The sequence below is a fragment of the Arachis hypogaea genome, chromosome 7 (assembly GCF_003086295.3).
Source record: "Arachis hypogaea cultivar Tifrunner chromosome 7, arahy.Tifrunner.gnm2.J5K5, whole genome shotgun sequence".
Classification (NCBI taxonomy): Eukaryota; Viridiplantae; Streptophyta; class Magnoliopsida; order Fabales; family Fabaceae; genus Arachis; species Arachis hypogaea.
In genome coordinates, this window is record NC_092042.1 from 22,861,942 (window position 1) to 22,884,060 (window position 22,119).

The following is a 22,119-nucleotide window of genomic DNA, read 5'->3' on the forward strand; positions in this document are numbered from 1 at the left end:
AAGACAATTTGTCCTCGACAACTTTTATCAAGAGAAAAATGAGAGTTTACTGAAATGTTAATCCCTAGTTTAAACTTAGACATTAATAACATAATTTGAAAGTTGTATAAAAAAAAGCGTTTAAGAAATTCTCTAAAGCCTCAACTTGATGTCTTAGTCTATCAATATGTAACAATATGATTATGGTAGCCTAGTTCAATTTGGTTTTTGATGTATCAAAATATCTAAATATAAAATTTCTTCTATACATATTGACCAAGGTAGGAAATGAGGGAGTGAATTTGTTTGAACTTGATTTGTTAGCATTTAGCAAATTAATCGACAAATGTTTATTTTTTTATTTTTTTTTGGTTTACTCAAACGGTATCCACCAACCTGACATGTTAAAGACTAATTCGTCGCAGATCTAAACTCCACTTAAGAGTTTGCCGCTGGCCAATGGATTGCTGCATGCACAAGACGGGATTTGAACTCCTGACACTTATTTAAGCAGACGAGTGAGTTGACCACTCGACCAACCCAAGTTGGTTATCGACAAAAGTTTATAATCTCGTAGGCTGATCTTTTATTCTTTTGGACCGTATAAAGAGGTAGTTAATATTTATGAATAGGATTCATAATATTTAAAAGGATCACGTTGCACTAACTAAAGACCTTTAGTGAATTGAGCTTGAATTTTAAAATTAAGTCAAATTGTTAATAAACCAAACTCAATTTTTGTGAGCATAACTTAAATTTGGTCAAATTTAACTTAGCTCACTTCCGTCTCTAATACTCATTATATATTTTTATAAAATACTAAATTATTAGACATACACAGAACTCAAATAATCATGTTAAAATCTGATCACATGATTATTCTTCAAGTGTTATTATTACTAAAAAAATTGAAACCCCTTAAACACTTCTCCAAATACGAAATTAGTGCATCATTGCTCAAGAACACATGATCAAAATAGCTTAAAGAGTGAGGACCTTGAAGCTTTTTGATGTCCAAGCCAGTGTTGCATATGGACCCCAATGGCATCCAAGTAAAAGCTGCTCCTCCCATGAAGACCAACCACCTTGCCCTCTGTAGTGGTTGAGGTGAAGAATTTCCCTACTTCTTCACCATATGGACCATATTGCCCTCTGCTGGTAGTGAAAGTCAGTGATTTGATAATTATATGCTTCTCATCCTTAGTGATTGATCCATAGTAGCCAGATATACAACTAAGGACTTCATGTGGATACTCCAGTTTTATCTACAATCACAATTAGAATAGAAGAATGATCAAGTTCATTTTGTACTGAAAGCATATTTCAGGATCAACTCCTTCTAAATTTTACACCATGTGCACTTTAGCCCCCTAAACTTTAGAAATGTGCAAGCCGACTCTTAAGGGTGCGTTTGGTTTAAGTTTTCATTTTCTGTTTTCACTTTTAGTGATTTTAGTTTTTAGAATTTTGTGAACAAAGGTATTTGTAAACCTTTGCTTGGGTATTTTTGGGTAGAACGCACATTTAGAGAAGTTCAGGGATTGATTTGTACATGGTGTAAAGTTAAGAAGGGTAAAGTGCAACTAACCCATAATTTAATATCAAATCTAATCTTCACAATTAAGAGGAGTGTTCTAAGGAAAGGAAAGGAAGAAGTGAACCATGCATGAAGAAAGTGGAAGCTACAAAACATACCCTGTGCATGGTGTCTCCTCCATTGCCACCATGTTTTACAGACCATACAGATTGCTTATTTCTGTCATATTCAATTTGAATAGAGCAAATGCCTTCTTTGTCTTTTGTCAGATAAATCTGCTTGATGGCCGAAAAGACGCCATCGTCCCAAGGTCGACCTCCATCTCCACCCCACGGGCCTGGTCCACACGGAGCTGGTTCTTTGATTACGCCACAAGAAACCTTGGAAAGAAGGGGCAAATTAAATGGGGTAAGCAATAAAAATAGATAACAAAATTCTTAAATGCATGGAATATCTTCAAAAAGGTTATTTATAAAAAAAGTATTGTGTAAATGAATGAGGGATATATACCTCTTCTGCTGCTCCTGGTTTAGCTAGCATCAATTTGGTAGCTGTGATCTCTCTGGGAGGTGTTGCCGCTGGCACGATAACTTTCCCTTCGGCTACATGAACACCAATAGCATCTAGGAATAGACCTTTTCTCCCATGAATGCCAAGCACTTTACCTTCTTTCTCCTTTGTGGTGAAATAAGTTCCTTGTTCATCCCCAAATGGACCATACTTCCTCTTACTTGTGTGGAAAGTAAGCGATTTTATAACAATAGGTCCCATGTACATCATAGGTCCATAGTAACCAGATATATGTGTCAGCGCTTCATAAGGGAAATCAAATACTATCTGCAAAATGATGTACAAGAATCACTTAACAAATCAAATCTGGTTTCCCTATATTACTAAATAAAGCTTGATTTGCATGTAAACTTGACATTCACCTTATCTGTTTTGAATCCTCCTGTCCCACCTTGTTTGTATCCCCAAATGGACTCTCCTTCATAATCATACAAAACTCTAATCCATACAATTCCAACGTTACGCGACAAGTTGATTTGCCTGATTCCAGTATAGCATCCGTCGTCGAAAAGAATTCCACCAGTGCCACCACATGCCTTGTATTTGACCACGCCTGCGACCTTTGGAGGCAACTTCTCCAATTGTGCTGTCTGAAACAAAGACATATTCTAACCTCTAAGGTTTAGTTGTGTGCAGAAGCCAAAACACCAAAGAGATTATTGATTCATGCTCTCATACCTTTTCTTTCTGTTCTATATTGTTGTATTCTTTGATGTGCGAAATCTTCCCAGGAACATTATTAGTTTGAGACTCAGGCTCTTGTACCTTTTCTTTGTGTTCTGTATTTTTGGATTCTTTGATGTGAGAAATCTTCCTTGGGACATTGTTCGACTGAAGCATACCGAAATTGTCCTTCTGCCTTACAGCAAGAACAATATCATAGGTTTCACCCACACTTCCTTGTATCACAGAAAAACCACCAAAATTATTAGTACTAGCAATCTGGTTCTGTGGCTGAACAAGAAGTTTGGAAGGTTGCTTCAAGGGCTTCATATATACTCCAATGGCATCTAGGTACCAATCACACTTGCCATGGAACCCAACAATCTTGGTCCCACTCGCTGACACTGAAAAGTGTGTCCCTTGTTCAACACCAAATGGTCCATAAGATTTCTTGTTACTCACGAAACTTAGTGACCGAACAAAGTTTGGCCCCCATTGGTTTAAGCTACCATAATATCCATGAACTGAAGTTAAGAACTCATCAGGGTAATCAAGCTTCACCTGTGACAAGTTTGTAGATAGTAGTATGCTTAAGTTTACCATACAACCATAATGTCCATTGCCCAATGTGGCAAATTATAGGTGCTTGTGTTTCTGAATTGGCTTGAAAAGATAAATTCAGACAAAAAGGAACACGATTTTCCTACTTGATTTTTGTTTTGAAATTTGATTTTTGTCCGAAGTTAATCTGTTCAGTGTTTTTCGGAAAAGAAATTATATTTTCAATTTAAGAAAATTATAATTTTGATGCACCGAAGCAATTTTATACATACATCCAATTATGTAACACAACATCAACAAAATAATTACCTTTTATATTAATCGCGTAAATGATCATTTAAAAAAACAAATGTGATTCAACGATAGTGTAACAATGGGTCAATGTAAAAGAGTTTTACACGTGCATCCAATCACGTAAAGTTACGTCAGCAAAATCAACTACTTTTTACATCAAACTCGTGAATGGGTCATCTAAAAGAATTGATGTAATTGGATAAAAACCATATAAAGATTAGTGTAAAATAGTTTTATTCGTGTATCCAATCACATAGTGCCACGTCAGCAAAAGTAACTACTTTTAACATTGACTGCATGAATGGTCGTTCGAAAAGAACGGATGTGATTAAAAGACGTATAAAACGTTTTGCAGCATCAAATTTAAACTTTTCTTTTATGGTAAAAAACAAGTTGAAATTAACACACTATATCACAAGATTAACTAGCTAAGGATATGAAACCTTTACCCTATCAGTTTTGTGGCCGCCACTTCCACCGTGCTTCTGTGACCAGATAGAGGACCCTTTTTTGTCATATTCAATCTGAATGGAGTCAATTCCTGTCCCATGAGCTATCACCAGTTGCCTTACACCAGAGTACACCCCATCATCCCAATGTGATCCTCCGCTTCCTCCCCATGGCCCATGTGATGCAGGTTTCTTCACCGAATCATCAAAATTCTGCACCCAAAAACATCATGTAATTCCAAGTTGTTAACAAGAGGTGGCAAAGACAAAGTTGTTGAATAAAATCTTTGAGATAACATATGCTTCAAGCATGTACTACCATCTTCTTCTACTTGTGTTAGAAGAAACTAATATAACAAAGTATGGAGCTTGGAAACACCACAATGGAAGTGATATTGTTTATTTGGGTAGCAACGGGAAGGAACAAGATCAATTTATGGCCGCGGGAAGTGTCTGATTGTGGGACAGGACTATGTTTAGAAAATTAATATAGATGAGGATCTATGTGGAAGAAGCTATTCTGGTTCCACCATGGAGGGAAGGGGTTGAAAGGCAGGGAATCAGGTCCCCCCAATAGAAATCACACTCTTTGAAATCAATCAGAGAAAGTTGCAAATGAACTTTTTTTTTTTTCTGGGGAAACATTTTCTTTCCACAATATTATTCCCCATACTAAGAATCATATGATTGAGAGAAAAGGAAAAGATTTACCACTGAAAAAGCGTGATAATTGCATATTCTACCACATCTGTGAATGGAACGGTACAGCTTTCTCTGTTTCTGTTATGTATGATAATTGCATATTCAACCCCACTTTATGTTAGTTGTGAAACTTTTTTCAGCCATAATATGCTGCTTATTATTAATAGAAGAATCTGGTACCTTCATTCATGATTAATATTGACCAAACTGATGGAAACCTGTTAAAGTTCAAGAACTTGAGTGATTACAACATCACTATTCACTTCTTTTATTACAGATACCCCCTTTCCTATATCACATAATCAATCATCAATACTTCATTTTGGTGCCCTTTAGTCCCAATCACTTTCTAATACCTAAAAGATTATGACTTAAAACCTCCCAACCTTTTACGGATAATGATATATTGGCTAGCATATGCTTCACGGCTAAAGGGTTTTAGTGACCATTATAACATTCACCGATAAAACTCCTTTTAGTGGCTGCAAAAAAAAATTATAACTTTTAGAGACTATTACTCTCAGTGATTTGTATGGTCACTAAAATTAATTTTAAAATTGTCATATTATTTGCTTATAGTTGTCATTTTGTTGCCCCTAAAACTTTAAAACTTTTCTTAGTTCTACTCACTGCTACATGAGAGATAACAATCTATATTTTTATAAATTTTAAAATTATTTTTACCAACAATTATTATCACTTGTACATAATATACATATATTTAAATTAATTCTAACAAAAATAAAATATTTAATTAAATTAACAATGTCAATAACAAGTTTACAATATTTATCAAAAAAAAAAAATTCCTATTAATCCCACTGCTTGGGTATGCTTCTATCATAGCAACACCAAAAACAACATCATTTACTGTTTTTGACAGTACCCTATTTTGAACAAACTTATCTGTGATCTCGAAAGAATAAAAAATCAGACAAGATCATGGAGTGTTCTATATATTTCTAATGTTCATGATATCTGCAACATGGGTTGAACATATCGAGCAGAAGCTGCAATAAAATAAAATAATTCATTCCACTCAGAGAGTGAAAAAACCAACTAAAATTGCTGTTAGACCATAATCTAAGAAAAGTTAAGAAATCATCTAGATAGCAATTAGCTATTATTCAAGTATAGAGATAAATTTTAATCTAAGAACATGAAGAGTTTTACATAAATTCTAACATACCAATGAGACTTCCATCTGAATTTTCTTCAATGAAGGAGTATCATCAGTACAAGCAACCCTTTCATCATACAAGTTAACAGCATCTTTAACTGTCCAACTCCTCTTCTATTTCCAAGCCCTATGCCATCCATCTAGAGCTAAAAAAATGCATACCCGAAACTGAAGGTTTATAATTTAGAAATTATAATGCTTTATTTTTAACTTTATCCTAAGATAGTAGTAGCATCACTTTAAATTAGCAATTGCAATCCCAACATAAAGTAAAATTTTCCTTTTGCTGTCTAATTTCTTTTTACTGTTGCTTGGAATCTGCTGAAAAAAAAAAAAGAAAAAGAAAAATCAAATTTTGAGGTGAAATCAAACGGAGAAAGAATAGATGGTACAAGATGGAGGGATTTTCATTGATTGGCTACTTAGGACATATTGCTACCTATCCATTTATGATTATTTAATTTCTATGTAGATTTTTCATTAAAGTTACACAGACTCTTAAAATTTTTTTCTTGGTACCACCTAGATTTTACTTTCATTAGTTTGTCTGGGTTTATAATAGTAAGTGTCCCTTCTCTTAAAAACTGAAAACTTGTGCCAAACATGGATTTTGTTATGTAAAATAACTTTCTGATATTTGCTATTTCAGATATCTTGAAGAATGTTATTGATTCGTCCTTCCAACAAGAGAGTAATTTATTTTATGCTAAGTTCTTTATGTTATGGCCTATAGAGTATCAAACAAAAGAAAGAGAAGAATCAAATCATGTGTCAAATAGAGTATGCAAAATGCAGAACAAATTTATCAAACGTAGCAGTCCACTTAAAGTCTTGAAACTTACGTAAATATGAATCCTAAAACTCAACTTATAAGCAGAATTTCGGACCTAAACTATAAACTTAATTTGAGAATTTTGGAATAGCATATTTTATTTTGCAAAAATATTTTTCCTAGGTTGATCATGAGGAACTTGTATTATTAAAAGATTAATGAATAAAAGTGAATCCAAGAAAAATGAAAATAGAAGTTGGAAGATTCTTGTGAAACCAGGACATAAGCCTGGTCTTCCATAACATTCAGAATAAAGCACAAGAAAATGGACAATCCTACGTATGTGTTATGTAAGAAATTAACATCTTATAACAGTTTCCATATCCTCTACAACTATTCCAATTTGCTGTCTCAACACATTCTTTTATCACAAACTCCTATCACAGTTAAGCTAGTAAAAAAAATACAAAGTACAGGCATTTGTTATCATTGTTTTGTGTACTAATAATTAATGCCTCATAGTTCATAGTATACATATCGTGGGGAAGGAACGATATGATATTAATGACGAGCACAAGATCTAACCTGTGAGATCTCAGGAGAGTCAGGACCATAAAGTTAGCATCTGTAAGGAGGATATTCCCGTCAGCATAGAGATCAAATATAACATAGTTTGCACTCTTCCTCAATCCAAATTGAAAGAGAATAATCTGCTGCAGTTTAAAGAAAACAAAAATCAAATTATAAAATATATAATAAATTTCTATAAAATAATAGGGGAACAAAAAGGTAGGGGTAATACCCTATCGTAGCCAAGCTTCCTAACATCTCCAAGCCTCCAAGTCCAAATGTGCTTCCTCAATTTGAGAATAAAACCAGAAGGGGTGTTGCTCTTGTCACTATAATCATCATAGTATCAAACAACCATTTAAAAAGAACAACTCAACTCAAGTGGCCCTTTATGATTGAATGTAGAAAACAGAACTTGTGTCTGCTGATGATTACTCTTGTGTAGAGCATCATTGTGTAAACCAAACGTTGGCTCTGATTAATTAATCATCTGCCTTGATCAGTTAAGGATTAGATTGATTCAAAGTAGACATATTAGGCTATCCATGGGTTTAAGGCTAAGCTTCAAAAGTTTTACGTAGTGGATATCATCAAACTAATGGATATCTTCAAAGTAGAAAGGTTTTACAATCTGTCTATCAAACTAATGGATATCTATAAACCATATGCCGTGTCTGTACAATCTATCTATCAAACATTCAAATCTTCCATCCAGAAAGTATCATAATATATTAATCTGCCTGTACAATAACCAAATGGAGTTGGATACAGTTTAATATGTAAACAATGTAAAAAGCGAAGCCAAAAACTTGTGTGTTAAAGGTTTATTTTCATAAAGTAGATTTGTTCAGAAACCAACATACAAGAACAACTATACATATGATAGAATTTCATAAATTTTTATGTAATCTATTCACATAAAAAATAGATTCTCTCTCACATCTTTTCCCTCTACCAATAATCCTGACAAGAACAGTAGCCACCTTTAAAATGGTGTAAGCAATTTGAATCACTTAAGTATATTTCACATCCATATGCCAACGATAAATTCTTGGCAGTGTCATGGCATTCTCTACACATTCTCAAATTTTTTACTATTCGTAAAACTTGAGGTCCTTCATGATGAGAGTCTAGTAAAGCAAATGCAAATGCAAGTTTTTCACTATGTACAATGCTACCATGTTCCTCATCTTCTTCCTCAATGGAAGGCAAATTGCCAGAAATGGAAGCGTTGACATTTACCGCTACCCGTTTTAGCCAAGAGCGTAGCTTGTCCAAGTATGTCTTAGACTGATAACCAACTACAAAAGTATGAACCATGTTTTTCCTTTCAATCCAGCACTGCCCAAGCGGTATCTTTACAGCCTTTTCTTTCTCCAACCTTGTAAGTTTTGGGGATTCCCAAGACTTCCCACATAGGTAATATGCCTGAGAAAGTAAAAGCTGAGTTAAATTATTTCCAGGTTCCAACTCAAGCATGCGTTCTCCGGCAAGGATAGCCAATCCAAAATTTCGGTGACACCTGCTGGCAGCAAACAAGGCAGCCCATATGGTGGAAGTAGGCTCAATGGGCATGTTTTCGATAAACTCCAGTGCTTCAGCAAGTTTACCTGAACGACCAAGCAAATAGACCATTGCATAATAATGCTCCAGACTCGGCCTAATCTGATATGCTTCACTGATGCTGGAGAAAGTATGCTTCCCCTCATCTAACATTCCAACATCACTATAAGCTAAGATAATACTTGCAAAAGTACCTCTACTCGGTTCAAGTCCTTCCCTCCTCATCTGACCATAAAGATCAAGAGCAAACTCTGACTGGCCATGTAAAACATAACCTGCAATCAGAGTATTCCAACTGATTATATCTTTTGATGACAATCCATCAAATATTTTTCTTGCATACATCATGTTTCCTGACTTAGCATAAGTGTCAATGAATATATTTGATACATATGCTTCAGATATGAAATTTCTACGCACTGCGCAACAGTGGATTTCTTTCACTTTGTTTGCGGCCACTAAATTTGCACAAGCAGGAAGAATACTTAGCATTGAAACTGTGTTCGGAGAAGTGTGGTAAGACTGCATCTGCCGAAATATCTGCAAACCCTTGTCCAGTAGTCCTTTTTGCAGGTATCCAGAAATTATCGCATTCCATGATGCTGCATTTCGTTTAACTTTCCCATCTTTCTCAATCCTTTGTAAAAGATCCAAGGCCCGATCCTCATCATCATTTTGCATATATCCTGTGATCATTATATTCCATGTAACAACATTAGGAGGTGAATCAGATTCCTGCATTTTCATAAACAAATCATGGGCTTTGCCACAGAAACCAGCTTGGCAATATCCTCCAATAATTGAATTCCAAGAATAAACATCTCTCTCTAACATCATATCGAAAACTCGCTGAGCAGCTTCCAGATTACCACACTTGGAATACATGTCAATCAGTGAATTACCAACTACCAGATCATCACCCAAACCCAACTTCATAGCAAGAGAATGGATTTCTGATCCTGCATATAGTGATTTTACAGATGCACATGCCGAAACAGCACTGGCAATTGTAATACCATTGGGCTCCACACCTGATAAAAGCATCTCCCTCAATATATCAAAAGCTTGATGTATAAAACCCTTTTGAGTAAACCCAGAAATCATGGAAGTCCAAGTATACACATCAGGAGAAATCCCAAAAGTTTCCATCCTCCTCATTAAATCCCTTGCAATATCACAATGTCCTAACTGAATATAACTGGCAATCATTATGTTCCAAGTTAGCAAACAAGGTTCAACCCCTTCTTCCTGCATTGCATTAAAATATTTCCTAGCTTGCTCAATCTCACCATTCTGGCAACACCCTGTTATGATTGCATTCCAGGTCACGCTGTTCCTCTTGTCCAAACTCCCGAAGAACTTCTTTGCATAACTCATCTCCCCACACTTTGCATACACGGCAAGAATTGAATTGCTCACTCGCAGAGCGCACTGCATCCCATGCCGGATCACAATCGAATGTATCAGCCTCACAGTCTCGAAATCCCTACACTTCCCACATGCCTGTAGAATCTTTGGTATCAGAAACTCATCCGGCAAGAACCCATCTTGCAACATGTCATAGAACAGCCCCACAACTTCCTCCCAATCACACTCTCTCAAGCACGCACCAATCATAGCAGACCAAGTGAACAAGTTCCTCTCACGCATTTCATCGAACACCTTACGTGCCTCCTCCAAAAACCCACATTTCGCATACATGCTCACCAGCTTGGTCTCCACAAAAGGGTCCAAATTTGTCACAATTCCTATCCTAGCATGCAATTCCCTACCGACCCATATGCAATCCCTGTCAATGCAGGACTGTAGAAGGTTAACGTACGTGATCGGTCTCACCTTGGAACCTTGCCGAGCCAGTGAGTCAAGAATTGCTACAGCATCAGTTAAGGGACCATTGATGCATAGCTGGTTCAATTGGGCTTCAATTGATTTTGGGTGTGAGTCTTTTGTGACAGAAACAAGGTTGGAACTTGCATGGAACCTTGTTTTTCTGTGGAACTCGAACTGGGTGGCACTGTAATGATACGAAGGGAGTGAAAGTCCACTTGGTCTATTGGGTATGATAATAAGATTCCTCTCCATTGATCTCACTTCTTTGTTTTTTCCTTTTCTTTTTTTGGGAATTCTGTTATGTAGTTGGGTTTTGCATAAGTTTGGGGAAGATGAGGAATGTGTGTATTGGTGGTGTTTCCGGTGATAAGGTGCTGGACATGGAAATCTACATGTCTTGTCACTCACTAACTCATTCTGTTACTTGTTGAGTATGAGATATTTCCATTGAAAATTTAGTTATGAAAAAGTATAAGAATACGATGAAAATACTAAATAATATGAATAATGGATATATTGGATGTTTATTTTATTAAGTGTGCAGATAGTTATTCTAATATTAAGATTTAGACAGATAATTATATATATAATATGTTTTAATTTAATTAATGATTGTTTACATTGTTTAAAAAAATTATTAATTACCTAACATAATCCTTTCGTCATTGTTAAAGTTATAAATATGATTTAATTTAACTTTTATTTTTAAATTTCTGATATTATACTTTGAAAGAATATACAATAATACAAAGGGATTTATACACTAAAGTCAAATTTAGTCAAAGTATTAAGTAAGCTAATTTCATTTTTAAACACGGTTGTCTTTTAATTTATTTTTTAGTTTAATTACTTTGTTAGTTTTTATAATTTTATTAAATTTTTAATTATTTTATATTTTTTTCTTTTCAATTAAGTTTTTATATTATAATTTTATTTTCAATTTAATCCTAATCATGACAATTTAAAATAATAAACAATTCTATTAAAAAAACGAATATTCTCACTGTTAAAATTAAAAACCTAATTAAAGAGACTTTAATTTTTTTAAAATTCCAAAATACTCCTTCACATTGTACCACACTCATACCTTGTCCTAAGTTCTTCGCTGAGCTCCCTTATCGCTGCGTTTCCTCCGCTTGGCATCTGTCGCGTGGTCGTCCGCCGTCACTTATCATAATCCTGATGTGCTCCACTACTCGCAGAATGCCACGCCGCTCCTCCATCGCCATTCCCTTCGCTCATTCACTCGCGTTTGTCATCGCCGTCTCTTTCGCTGGCATCCCGTCGCTGCGCCGTCCCCATTGAATTTGATGTGAGTTTGTTTGATTCTTTTGTTTCTACTTCTATTTTTGTTCATGTTTGATTCTCTCTGTTCCTGTTTCTTTTCTTGTTTGGATGAGAGTTTGTTGAATTTTTTTTAATAAACATTTGTTGAATTTGTTTAATTGTTCCTGTTTAATACCTCATATTTGATTCTCTTTTTGTTCCTATTTGCTGAATTTGTTTAATTTGTTTAATTGTTTATGCTTTTTAATTTTGTTTAATTGTCAGATTTACCGTCGAATTTTATTTAATGTTTCCCATCCATCTTTTGTTACAATTGCTCTTGAAGAAGGTATGCTTCATCCATCTCATAAAACCACCTTTTTTGTTTTTAATGTTATTTTCTGATGGCGCTCGTTATAGATGTTATTAAATCTTGTTGTAGAAATACTGTATCTAATTGTGATTCGTGAGATAAAAAACCCTAGCAGAGCAAGAGTACGTACTCTGTACTCAGAGAGAATGAGCGAAGGAGAGAGCGGGAGAGAGCGTTTGAGGGTGAAACACGGTGAAGAAGATGGCCATGCCATCGAAAGATATAAGGGGGAGAGTGTGGGAGGGTTTGCATCAGGTGTAAAGGAGGGATCAAGTAAGGGCGACCTTAGTCCTAGGGTAACTTCCAAGATTTCGTTCCGTGACAAGGTTATTGGTTCTACGGTAGCCACAGGGATAAACCGGGCTGAAGCTCTAGATGAGGATTCCATGGCAGTGGTCACTGGAAAACAAGGAGATCCTATGCCTCCAAGAGTTTGCTTCTCCGAAGAGGCTAGGAACATCCTTTCTGAACCATACAAGGAAGCAATTGTGATTAAGGTTCTTGGAAAAAACCTTAGTTACACGGCAATGTTTCACAAACTGAAAGGGGTATGGAGGATCACCGGTGGATATGAAATCTTGGATGTGGGTTTTGGGTACTTCCTCGTTAAATTTGATCGCATGGACGATCGAGAGAAGGTTTTACTAGGGGGGCCATGGATGATCTTCGGTCACTATATTGCGGTCAAGCCATGGACACCGGATTTTAAACCTTGTGAGGATACCTTCGGGGAGACTATGGTTTGGATTCGAATCTCTGGTTTGAGCATATGGTACTATCATGATAAAGCCATGATGAGAATTGCTTCTGCTGTGGGGAGACCAGTCAAGGTGGATCTGGCTACTAAGTTGGCAGAGAGGGGAAAATTTGCTCGGGCTTGCGTGCAAATTAATCTTGGTTTGCCGGTGGTCCGGAGTGTGATTGTCGATGAGTTTGAATATAAGGTAGAGTATGAATGCTTACACCTTATTTGTGACAAGTGCAATTGTTTCGGACATCCAGCAACTGACTGCAGAATGACCTCAATAGAGTCAGAAAGGATGGATCGAAAGGAAACATCAGTGACCGAGACGGCGGCCCGAGTGGTGCAGCCACAGGAAGCCTCAAAAGAGAAAATTTTTGAATTTGGATGCAATCCCAAAGAGTCAGTGATAGTTGCAGAAATTGGGGAGGAATTAGATGATACGTTGCATAGGAAGGAAGTGGGGTCCCAGCATTTGGAAAATGAGGCTGGCTGGACCAAAGTCAGCGGTAAAAGGAGAGGAAAATTGAGCCAATCAAATAAAGTCCAACAAACCTCTAAGGACAAAGTGCCGGTGCGCTCAAATCAGAAATTTGACCAGAACCGTGACTTTGGGCTACGTATGAGAGGAGTCGAATCAGGGGTGAAGACCGGGTCGGTTAGCGGATCTAAGGCACGCATGGCATCTTCCAAACAGCAAGGGGTGAAGGGCAAAGCTATCTCCGTTGCGGTGCCGACTTTCACTGCCATTATCAAAAACGGACACAAGAGGTTGCGCCCTTCTTCTTTGCAGAATTCGCCGTCGACTCCGGACTGCCTTGGCGACACCAGCAAGCAGCAAATCGGTGAATTGGAAGGGTTGTTAGTGGAGGGACACAGACAAACTGGGCAACAACTGGACAAGGACAAGCAAGTCTCAGGGGGATATAATGGTGGATCTTCATCATCTCGTTAGGGACTTCAGCTGAGGTTGGTCATTTTACAATACAAATTGTTTTATGGATTATTTAGATTTAAGCTTTCTATTTTGGAATATTAGAGGTGCCTCTAATAAATTGGCCCGGGTTCATAGTAAGGAGTTAGTGAATAAATTTCACCCTACTTTTTTCATTCTGTTTGAAACCCATATTGCTTTCGAGAGGATGAAATCTTTTTGGAATAATCTAGGTTACCAGGGTGTTGGTATTGTTGAGGCTAATGGTCATAGTGGGGGTATCTGGGTTTTATGTTCAAATTCAAATATTTCTGTGAGAGTATTGGATGTAGTTGATCAATGTATCAGTTTTGAAATCACTATGGGCAATACATCTAGTTACTGCAGTGCGGTGTATGCTAATCCGCATATACATCGGCGTAAAGAACTGTGGGGTGACTTGACAAGGATTGCTAATATGATCCACGGACCTTGGATTGTGTTAGGGGACTTTAATGATGTTCTGTGGCAGAGTGAAGTTAGAGGGGGGCAGTTTAGACTTGCCAGAGCAGAACAATTTGCGGAAATATTAGAGGATTGTGGGCTGTTTGATATGGGGGCTATTGGGAGAAGATTCACTTGGTACAGGAAGGTGAAAGGTGGGGTGCAGGTGGCTAAGAAGCTTGATAGAGCAGTCATCAACCAGGACTGGCGACTAATGTTTCCGGAGGCTTATACTGAGGTGCTGGCGCGCCTTCACTCTGATCATTGCCCATTATTCACTAGGTGCAAGATGGCAAAGAGGGCTACCAAGGGCCATCGTCCGTTCAGATTCCAGGCTGCGTGGATGACTCATCCTCTTTTTAGGAATGTTGTTGATACAGCTTGGAATAGAGGAGCTCCGGATGTAGTCAAATGTTTGTTGGAGGTTCAAAAAGAGGCAACTAGCTTCAATAAAAAGGTTTTTGGTAATATTTTTGTTAAGAAAAGGGAGTTGGAGAGGCTTTTGAATGACGTCCAGATTACTCTAGAGAGTCGGGAGGATCAACAGCTTAGGATAAAAGAGCAAGTTTTGCATCAGGAACTGAATGCTGTCCTTCTTCAAGAAGAGCTGTTGTGGTATCAAAAATCTAGAGAACAATGGGTGAGATGTGGAGACAGAAATACAAAATTTTTTCATCTGCAGACAGTTATCAGGAGAAAGAGGAACAAAATCCATGGGTTATTTTTGGAGGATGGGTCTTGGGCCACGGAGACTACGACTCTAGAAATGGCGGCAAATTCTTTCTTTCAAAAGCTCTTTTCTACAAGGGAGGATATTGACCTGGACGCCATGGGGCCTTTTCCTTGTCCGTCTCTTAGTACTGAGGCTTGTCAAAAGTTAGTGGAACCGGTGACGTCTGAAGAGGTTAAAAGAGCTGTGATGACCATGAGTTCGTTTAAAGCCCCAGGGCCAGATGGATTTCAAGCAATTTTCTACAAAGAGTTCTGGGACTCTCTTAGCAACGATGTGTGTGGACTGGTCAAGCGAGCTTTTGAGGGTGAGCCAATGAATGCGGCTATTTTCGATACTCTAATTGTTCTAATTCCTAAAGTGGAAGTTCCCTCTTCCTTACGGGAGTTTCGGCCTATTAGCTTATGTAATGTAATTTATAAAATTGTCACAAAGGTTCTAGTTAACAGGTTCAGACCTTTCCTGTCGGAGATCATTGGTCCTTTGCAAGGAGGGTTCATTCCAGGAAGAGGAACCACAGAGAATATTATCATTGCTCAGGAGATTATGCACTTCATGAGGAACACCAAGTCTCGAAAAGGGACCATGGCATTCAAGATTGATTTGGAAAAAGCTTATGACAGGGTAGACTGGCGTTTTTTGGAAGCTACTTTGGTCCGGTTTGGGTTTCCAAAGGCTACCATTAATCTTATATTGAATTGTGTGACTTCCTCTTCATTGGCAGTTTTGTGGAATGGGAACAGGCTCCAAAATTTCAATCCAAAGAGAGGGTTGAGGCAAGGAGATCCTATGTCTCCTTATCTATTTGTACTCTGTATGGAAATGCTTGCTTGCTTTATCTCTCATAGAGTTTCCCAAGGTTTGTGGAACCCAGTTGCGGTTTCTAGGAACGGACCACGACTCTCTCATTTGATGTTTGCAGATGATCTTTTGCTTTTCTGTCAGGCATCAAAAGCTCAAGTAATAGAGGTCATGCATTGTTTGGACTTGTTTTCTAGAGCGTCAGGTTTAAAGGTAAATCTTCATAAGTCAAAGGCCCAGTGTTCCAAGAGGGTGTCGGAGAGGAGAAAAGAGGTTCTCTCAGGGGTCTCTAACATCCGTTTCTGCAATGATTTGGGTAAATATCTGGGAATTAACATCGGTCATGCCAGAGCTTCCAGGAAGACGGCTCAGGAGGTTATTGAAAAAATTTCGAGAAAGCTCTCCAGTTGGAAAGGACGCCTACTAAATAAGGCAGGGAGGCTTTGTCTTGTTAAATCGGTTATGACCTCTATCCCAGTTTATGAAATGCAAATTTCTCTTCTCCCGAAGTATGCATGTAATAAAATTGATTCCTTAATGAGACAGTTCTTGTGGAAAGGCCAAGCGACTGGAAAAGGGCTGCCTCTGGTCAGGTGGGAGGTCGCCATAACTCCTAAAAAGGCAGGAGGATTGGGTATTAGGGATACTTCCTGTGCTAACATGGCGCTTTTGGGAAAGTTGGTATGGGATTGTCTAAACAATAGTGAGAAGTTATGGGTGCAGGTTTTGAAGCATAAATATCTCAGGAATCAATCTGGTATGAACGGAAACAGTAGAAATTCTTCATCGGCTACCTGGAAGAACATTGTTAGTGCCTATGAGCATCTCAAGGAAGGGCTTCATTGGAATATTGGAGATGTCCACAAATCAGTTTGGTATGATGAGTGGACTCCTTTTGGTAAACTTTGCAACCTTGTTCCTTATGTACATATTTCTGAATCAGATTTCATGGTGGCTGACTTGTGGAAAGGGGTGTCTTGGGAGGTTGATAGTCTTACCACGCCTATTCCGCATGAGATTAAGCAGTTTATTTGTGGTCTGAGATATCCTAGTTCGACTGAGTTGGAGCCACAGTGGGAGTGGTGGCCTGCAGCATCAAAAAAGTATAGTGCAAGGGAGGGTTACAGATGGTTATTAAAGAAAGCATTAAATTGGAATGCCAATAGTAATTGGAACTGGTTGTGGAACACAAACATTCCAGAGAAGTTCAAATTTACTATGTGGCTTGGCTTACATGATGCTCTACCAACTGAGACCTTTCGATTCAAGCGGCATTTAGCTTCTTCAGATATGTGTAAGAGATGTAACAAGGCGCAGGAGACTATGGAGCATTGCCTTAGAGACTGTGAACGATCAAAGGCAATTTGGTATATGTTGGATCCTAGTATCCTGGACTCGACGACTGGTACTGCTCTTGAAGAGTGGTTTCGGAAGGCCTTGGCTAACAATGAGGCGTCCTTTGGTGCAGGACTTTGGTGGGTATGGAGACATAGGTGCAATGACATATTCAATACTGACAACCCTTGGACAGACCACAAGGTTGTTGCCTTGGCCAGAATTACCGCCAAGGACTTACAGGTTTACAGGAATCGAAGCAATGCCTTTAGGTCTCTCCGAAATTGCCTGTGTTGGGAACCACCGGTAGGTAATAGTTTTAAAGTTAATTGTGATGCAAGCTTGTATATGGATTCAAATTTAGCTGGATTTGGGTGTATTATTAGAGATTCTAAGGGAGATTGGATCTCGGGCTGCTCTGGAAGCATTCCCCCTTGGTCTATAATCAGATGTGAATTATTTGCTGCTTGGAGGGGGCTGGTTTTAGCTTGGGATTGCGGTTTGAGGGATATTATATGTGAAACGGATTGCCTTGACATTCTGCCCATCATGCATGAGCTTACAAGTGGGTATTCATCTGAAGTAACAGATTTGGTTCACAAGATTCAGGAGCTTTTATCTCGTCCTTGGCTTGTTCACGTTGAATGGGTGTCCCGAGAAGCAAATAGAGCTGCGGATTGGATGGCTAAATATAGTGCCAAGAATAACTCTAATCATGTTATTTGGTCTGAGCCTTGTGTTGATCTTCAACGAATCATCCGCTCGGATTTAGGATAGTTTTTGCTTTGTTTCTTTCCTTGTTTAGACACCAAAAAAAAAAAAAAAATCTTGTTGTAGAATGATGAATGAATGCTAATAAGTCATTTAACTTTGTTTGGGTGCTTTTATAGGATTTCAGCAAGGAAAACATGGATAAACTGAGACATGGAGTTTATGAGCCTTTGGATGTGAATCTCCTCCCACCTTCGCATCTAATCTATGCTGAAAATCCTAGTGATTCTGGGAAGGTTAGTCACATAGAATGATTTAATCGTCTGCTATTAGTTTATTATGTTCCCTGCTTCCGGCTATTAATCACATCCCTTAATCTCTTTGGCAAAGAATAGTCCTTACAAGAGGATTACCAATTAGTTAGCATTGGATTGATCTATATATATATATATATATATATATATATATATATAAAAGATAATTAAGTTGGGTGGCAACATTATAAAAGCCATACTCTTACAAATCTTGTAATAAAAAAAGGACTTTCTACTTCAAAACTTGTCTCATGATTTTCTTTTCATTTATAAATTTTAAGCTACAGTAGCATGTAGGTTTATAATCAAGTAAGACATAGGTGTAATGATAAAGAATTTGGGAAGAATAAACATTGCGAACTTCCTTAGTATTAGAGTGAGCTATGCTTACTATCAATTTTCTTGCCAAAGGAAGGACAAAATTTTACAGAGGTGAAGGAAGTTATGAAATAGAGTTTAGAATGTACTTCTAAACATGGCTTCGGAGCTTTTAGGTGAGAACCCAACACCTTATTTGTTGTATTGTTAGTTTGTTTGGTAGAGAGGAAATTTTCAATTTTGTATCTTTTAAGAAGATCCTTGCAAATTGTTTAAAATTCTCACTGAAAAATAACTATGTTTTAAATTATTTGAGCTTCAAATCAAGCACCAGTGCTTGAGCTAACAATTTTCAAATGGGTCTACAGAAACTTTGATTAAGTAGCTTGTGATTCTAAACAAGCAAAAACAAAAACACAGCATAATAAATTTTCTTTGGGTTTTGCTTTTAAATTTGTACTGTATCTAATGTTTTGAAATTAATAATTTCTTGTTTAAGGGAATCTTTCCTTTCTTGATTCATGTATCAAATGGTTTTGATTGGTATATCAAAACGTTGCCCCTACTCCACTATGGTTATATAACCTCTAAAATTATCATTTTTGATATAATGGTTCAATTTGTGTGATGATTATTTTTTTTTTCAATCTAGACATTGGTTCGGTACCAATTACCAGACATTGCTCTTTCAAAATTCTTTTCGGCTCAGAAACCGGTAATTATTATTGTTATTGTTGATCTCTTATTATTGTGGAACCCTATACTGGTTCAGAAAATGGGAGGCTGCAACACAATAAAGACACAAATTACATAGTCCTGTGATTTTTTATGGTGTACCATGATATAATAAAGATACAAATTATATTCCATGAATTCACAAAAATATAAAATTTTACATGATCATAATGAATACTTGAATGATGGAAATTGAATTATATATAGGGTAAAGTACTAAATTAGTCCTCTATATTTGTGCGTAATTCTATTTTGATCTTTAAGGTTTAAAGTGTCCTATTTGAATCCAAAAAGGTTTCATTTAGCATCAATTTAGTCCCACAATGAGGTCAAAGTTAAATAATTAACGGAATGTCCTACATAACAACAGTACAAAAATAAAATCGATAATTTGGAGAACAAGTACAAGCTCCAGAGGCACAAAATCAACCGTTGATGCATCAATATATTTATTTATCATTCTCTTTAGTTCTATAGAAAATATTTTATTTATATTATAATAAAAATAATAAATAAATATATTGATGCATCAACAGTTGATTTTGTGCCTCTGGAAGCTTGTACTTGTTCTCCAAGTTATCGATTTTGTTATTGTACTGTTGTTATGTAGGACATTCCATTAATTATTTAAGTTTGACCTCACTGTAGGACTAAATTGATGCTATATGAAACTTTTTTGGATTCAAATAGGATACTTTAAACCTTAAGGACTAAAACAGAATTACGCCCAAACATAGGGGACCAATTTAGTACTTTACCCTTATATATATATATATATATATATATATATATATATATATATATATATATATATATATATATATATATATATATTACTACTATTTCTGTTTTATTTTATCTATTTCTTTTTTTGTATGTTCTTATGATAAGATATTTTGAAAGTAAAAAAAAAAAAAAAGAGAAGGTATTTTTGGTATAATTTGTATATAAATAAGTAAAAGAATGATAGTGATAAAATAAAAGGGATTATAGGAATATTTTTCATATCATAGAATCATTAAATATGGATTATAGGAATATCTTTTATTGAATATTTATAGTTTCACCGAATTTTCAATTAGGTCCCTATAATTTTTTTTCGATTGGCTCCCTAAGGGTATATAAGAAATTTCATAATTTACTAACATTTTTTTGACGTTTAATGTTAATAGGGACTAAATTGAAAAAAAATGTATAGAGATCCAATTGAAAAGAAAAAAATATAAAAACCTAATTGAAAATTCAATGAAACTATAAGGACTTACAGAATAATTAAACCTTATTTTTTTTAGACTTTAAATTTCGTTGTTAAAGAAAAAAATTTAAATACTAAAATATAAATATTTAAAATTAGATGAATCTTTTGGTAAAATAAATAAATAAAAAAGAGGAAATAGATATAAAAATAAAATATAAAAATAAAAATTTTATTAATATTTTTTAATATATCTATTTTATTATAATTGAGATTTTATAACGCATCTCAATAGTAATATACTCATTATAATATAATATAAGGTGATTTTTTCCAAACCTGCAATAAAACTATGGGTAATACATTTTTGTCAACGTGAATCAATTCTGACCATGCATGAGGTAAAAGTATGAAGAGAAAATTTAGGGCCAACACTTTTATTAAAATTTGGCCAGTATTTAATCAGTAAATAAAAAGTTCACATTATTAGATGTAATCTCACACTATTAAAAATATTATTGATAATTAATTGATAGCTATAAATTACAAAAATTGTTAATCCCTAACACTCCTCAAATATTAAAAATCATTAATGAGAATTCATTCAATATATCATATTTGTATTGTAAAGTTTGAATCATGTACTTGAAAATAAATATTCAAAAGAACCATTTTGCAAAATAACTTAAGCTATATGTATTAAATGAAGGTTATTGGACTCTTTATTTTATTTTTTTTGTTGTGATGAGTGTGAGAGTGTCTTAACTGGCTCTATAATTTTTAAGAGAAAGTATAAAGAGTCAATATATATTTTGTATAATGTGTACAATGGGGTTAAATTGAAATTAAAATTAAGTTATAGGCAGTTAGTTAATTTTGAATAATTTGTATTTTAAAATTTGAATCAAATTAGGATTACTGTCAGTTATGGAAACAAATAAACGATCTCCTTCTCTCAATACAGTGTGACCTCCTTTCTCCTTGAATCTCACCGGTACAGCGCTGCCACTATCAGCAACCGCCGTCGGACATCGCCCCGCCATTGTTCTGACTCGTGCCGTCGTCCACTAACGCCCAGCGCCAAGGGAGGACGCGCATATTGTGTGAGCCGAATGTGCGGCACCGCAGCAACCCGGACGTCCAGCGACGCCATCGCAGCCGATGTGTGCCTTCTTCCCGACGTCGACGTCGACGTCGCAAGAGAAAGGGCTCTCGAGTGTGTTTCATCTTTCACGTTCATCATTCCGTGGAAGTTTCTTAATGGAGGTTAGTTTGGTTGAACCGCTGTGTCATGTTCCATCTTTCGGAGGTAATGAGAATTCATCACATCCACATGAAAATGTAGCCAACCACTCCATCGTTGAGGGTGAGCAATGTAATAAGGTGAGCAACGTACGTTGAAAGTATTGATAATGGATGGTTATTTTCAAGCGATTTAGATGTTCATAATCAATGCAAGTGGCGTATTTAGTTTTATGTTTTATGCTTATCCAGATGCATCATAACATTCAT

At 36.3% G+C, this 22,119-nt stretch overlaps 3 protein-coding genes across 5 annotated transcripts; 1 reads left to right on the top strand and 2 right to left on the bottom strand.

The window, feature by feature from the left end:
• Window positions 1-813: 813 nt before the first annotated feature.
• LOC112702810 (jacalin-related lectin 3) lies at window positions 814-7,950 on the bottom strand. Of its 3 annotated transcripts, none has more exons than XM_072199295.1 (9): window positions 7,510-7,950; window positions 7,293-7,417; window positions 5,945-6,081; window positions 4,054-4,266; window positions 2,765-3,310; window positions 2,449-2,676; window positions 2,027-2,353; window positions 1,675-1,896; window positions 814-1,244 (listed from the first exon to the last, which is right to left on the bottom strand). In XM_072199295.1, exons 3-9 carry the CDS (start codon window positions 5,957-5,959, stop codon window positions 951-953), a joined length of 1,845 nt encoding a protein of 614 aa, XP_072055396.1. In that variant the 5' UTR covers window positions 5,960-6,081; window positions 7,293-7,417; window positions 7,510-7,950; the 3' UTR covers window positions 814-950. The 3 variants fall into 3 exon arrangements, with proteins under 3 accessions (XP_072055396.1, XP_072055395.1, XP_072055397.1); XM_072199294.1 differs by having other exon boundaries at window positions 7,293-7,420; window positions 7,510-7,632; XM_072199296.1 differs by lacking the exons at window positions 5,945-6,081; window positions 7,293-7,417; window positions 7,510-7,950 and adding an exon at window positions 4,373-4,512.
• Window positions 7,951-8,086: 136 nt separating this feature from the next.
• LOC112702811 (pentatricopeptide repeat-containing protein At1g19720-like) lies at window positions 8,087-10,922 on the bottom strand. The gene has a single exon (XM_025753991.3). The coding sequence runs from the start codon at window positions 10,920-10,922 to the stop codon at window positions 8,229-8,231; it is 2,694 nt and encodes an 897-aa protein (XP_025609776.1). The 3' UTR covers window positions 8,087-8,228.
• Window positions 10,923-11,793: 871 nt separating this feature from the next.
• LOC140174477 (uncharacterized) lies at window positions 11,794-19,589 on the top strand. The gene is made up of 4 exons (XM_072199297.1): window positions 11,794-11,982; window positions 12,222-12,285; window positions 18,225-18,341; window positions 19,330-19,589. The coding sequence occupies exons 2-4, from the start codon at window positions 12,244-12,246 to the stop codon at window positions 19,489-19,491; spliced, it is 321 nt and encodes a 106-aa protein (XP_072055398.1). The 5' UTR covers window positions 11,794-11,982; window positions 12,222-12,243; the 3' UTR covers window positions 19,492-19,589.
• Window positions 19,590-22,119: the final 2,530 nt, after the last annotated feature.

Bases quoted from the DNA above. Each gene is read 5' to 3' on its own strand.
- LOC112702810 (XM_072199295.1), bottom strand. The intron at 3,311-4,053 runs GTAAAGGTTTCA...AACTTGTCACAG, and splicing joins GCGGCCACAAAACTGATAGG to GTGAAGCTTGATTACCCTGA. The intron at 2,677-2,764 runs GTATGAGAGCAT...TCTTTGTTTCAG, and splicing joins ATATAGAACAGAAAGAAAAG to ACAGCACAATTGGAGAAGTT.
- LOC112702811 (XM_025753991.3), bottom strand. From the start codon at position 10,922: ATGGAGAGGAATCTTATTATCATACCCAATAGACCAAGTGGACTTTCA.
- LOC140174477 (XM_072199297.1), top strand. From the start codon at position 12,244: ATGTTTCCCATCCATCTTTTGTTACAATTGCTCTTGAAGAAG. The intron at 12,286-18,224 runs GTATGCTTCATC...GTGCTTTTATAG, and splicing joins TACAATTGCTCTTGAAGAAG to GATTTCAGCAAGGAAAACAT. The intron at 18,342-19,329 runs GTTAGTCACATA...TTTTCAATCTAG, and splicing joins ATCCTAGTGATTCTGGGAAG to ACATTGGTTCGGTACCAATT.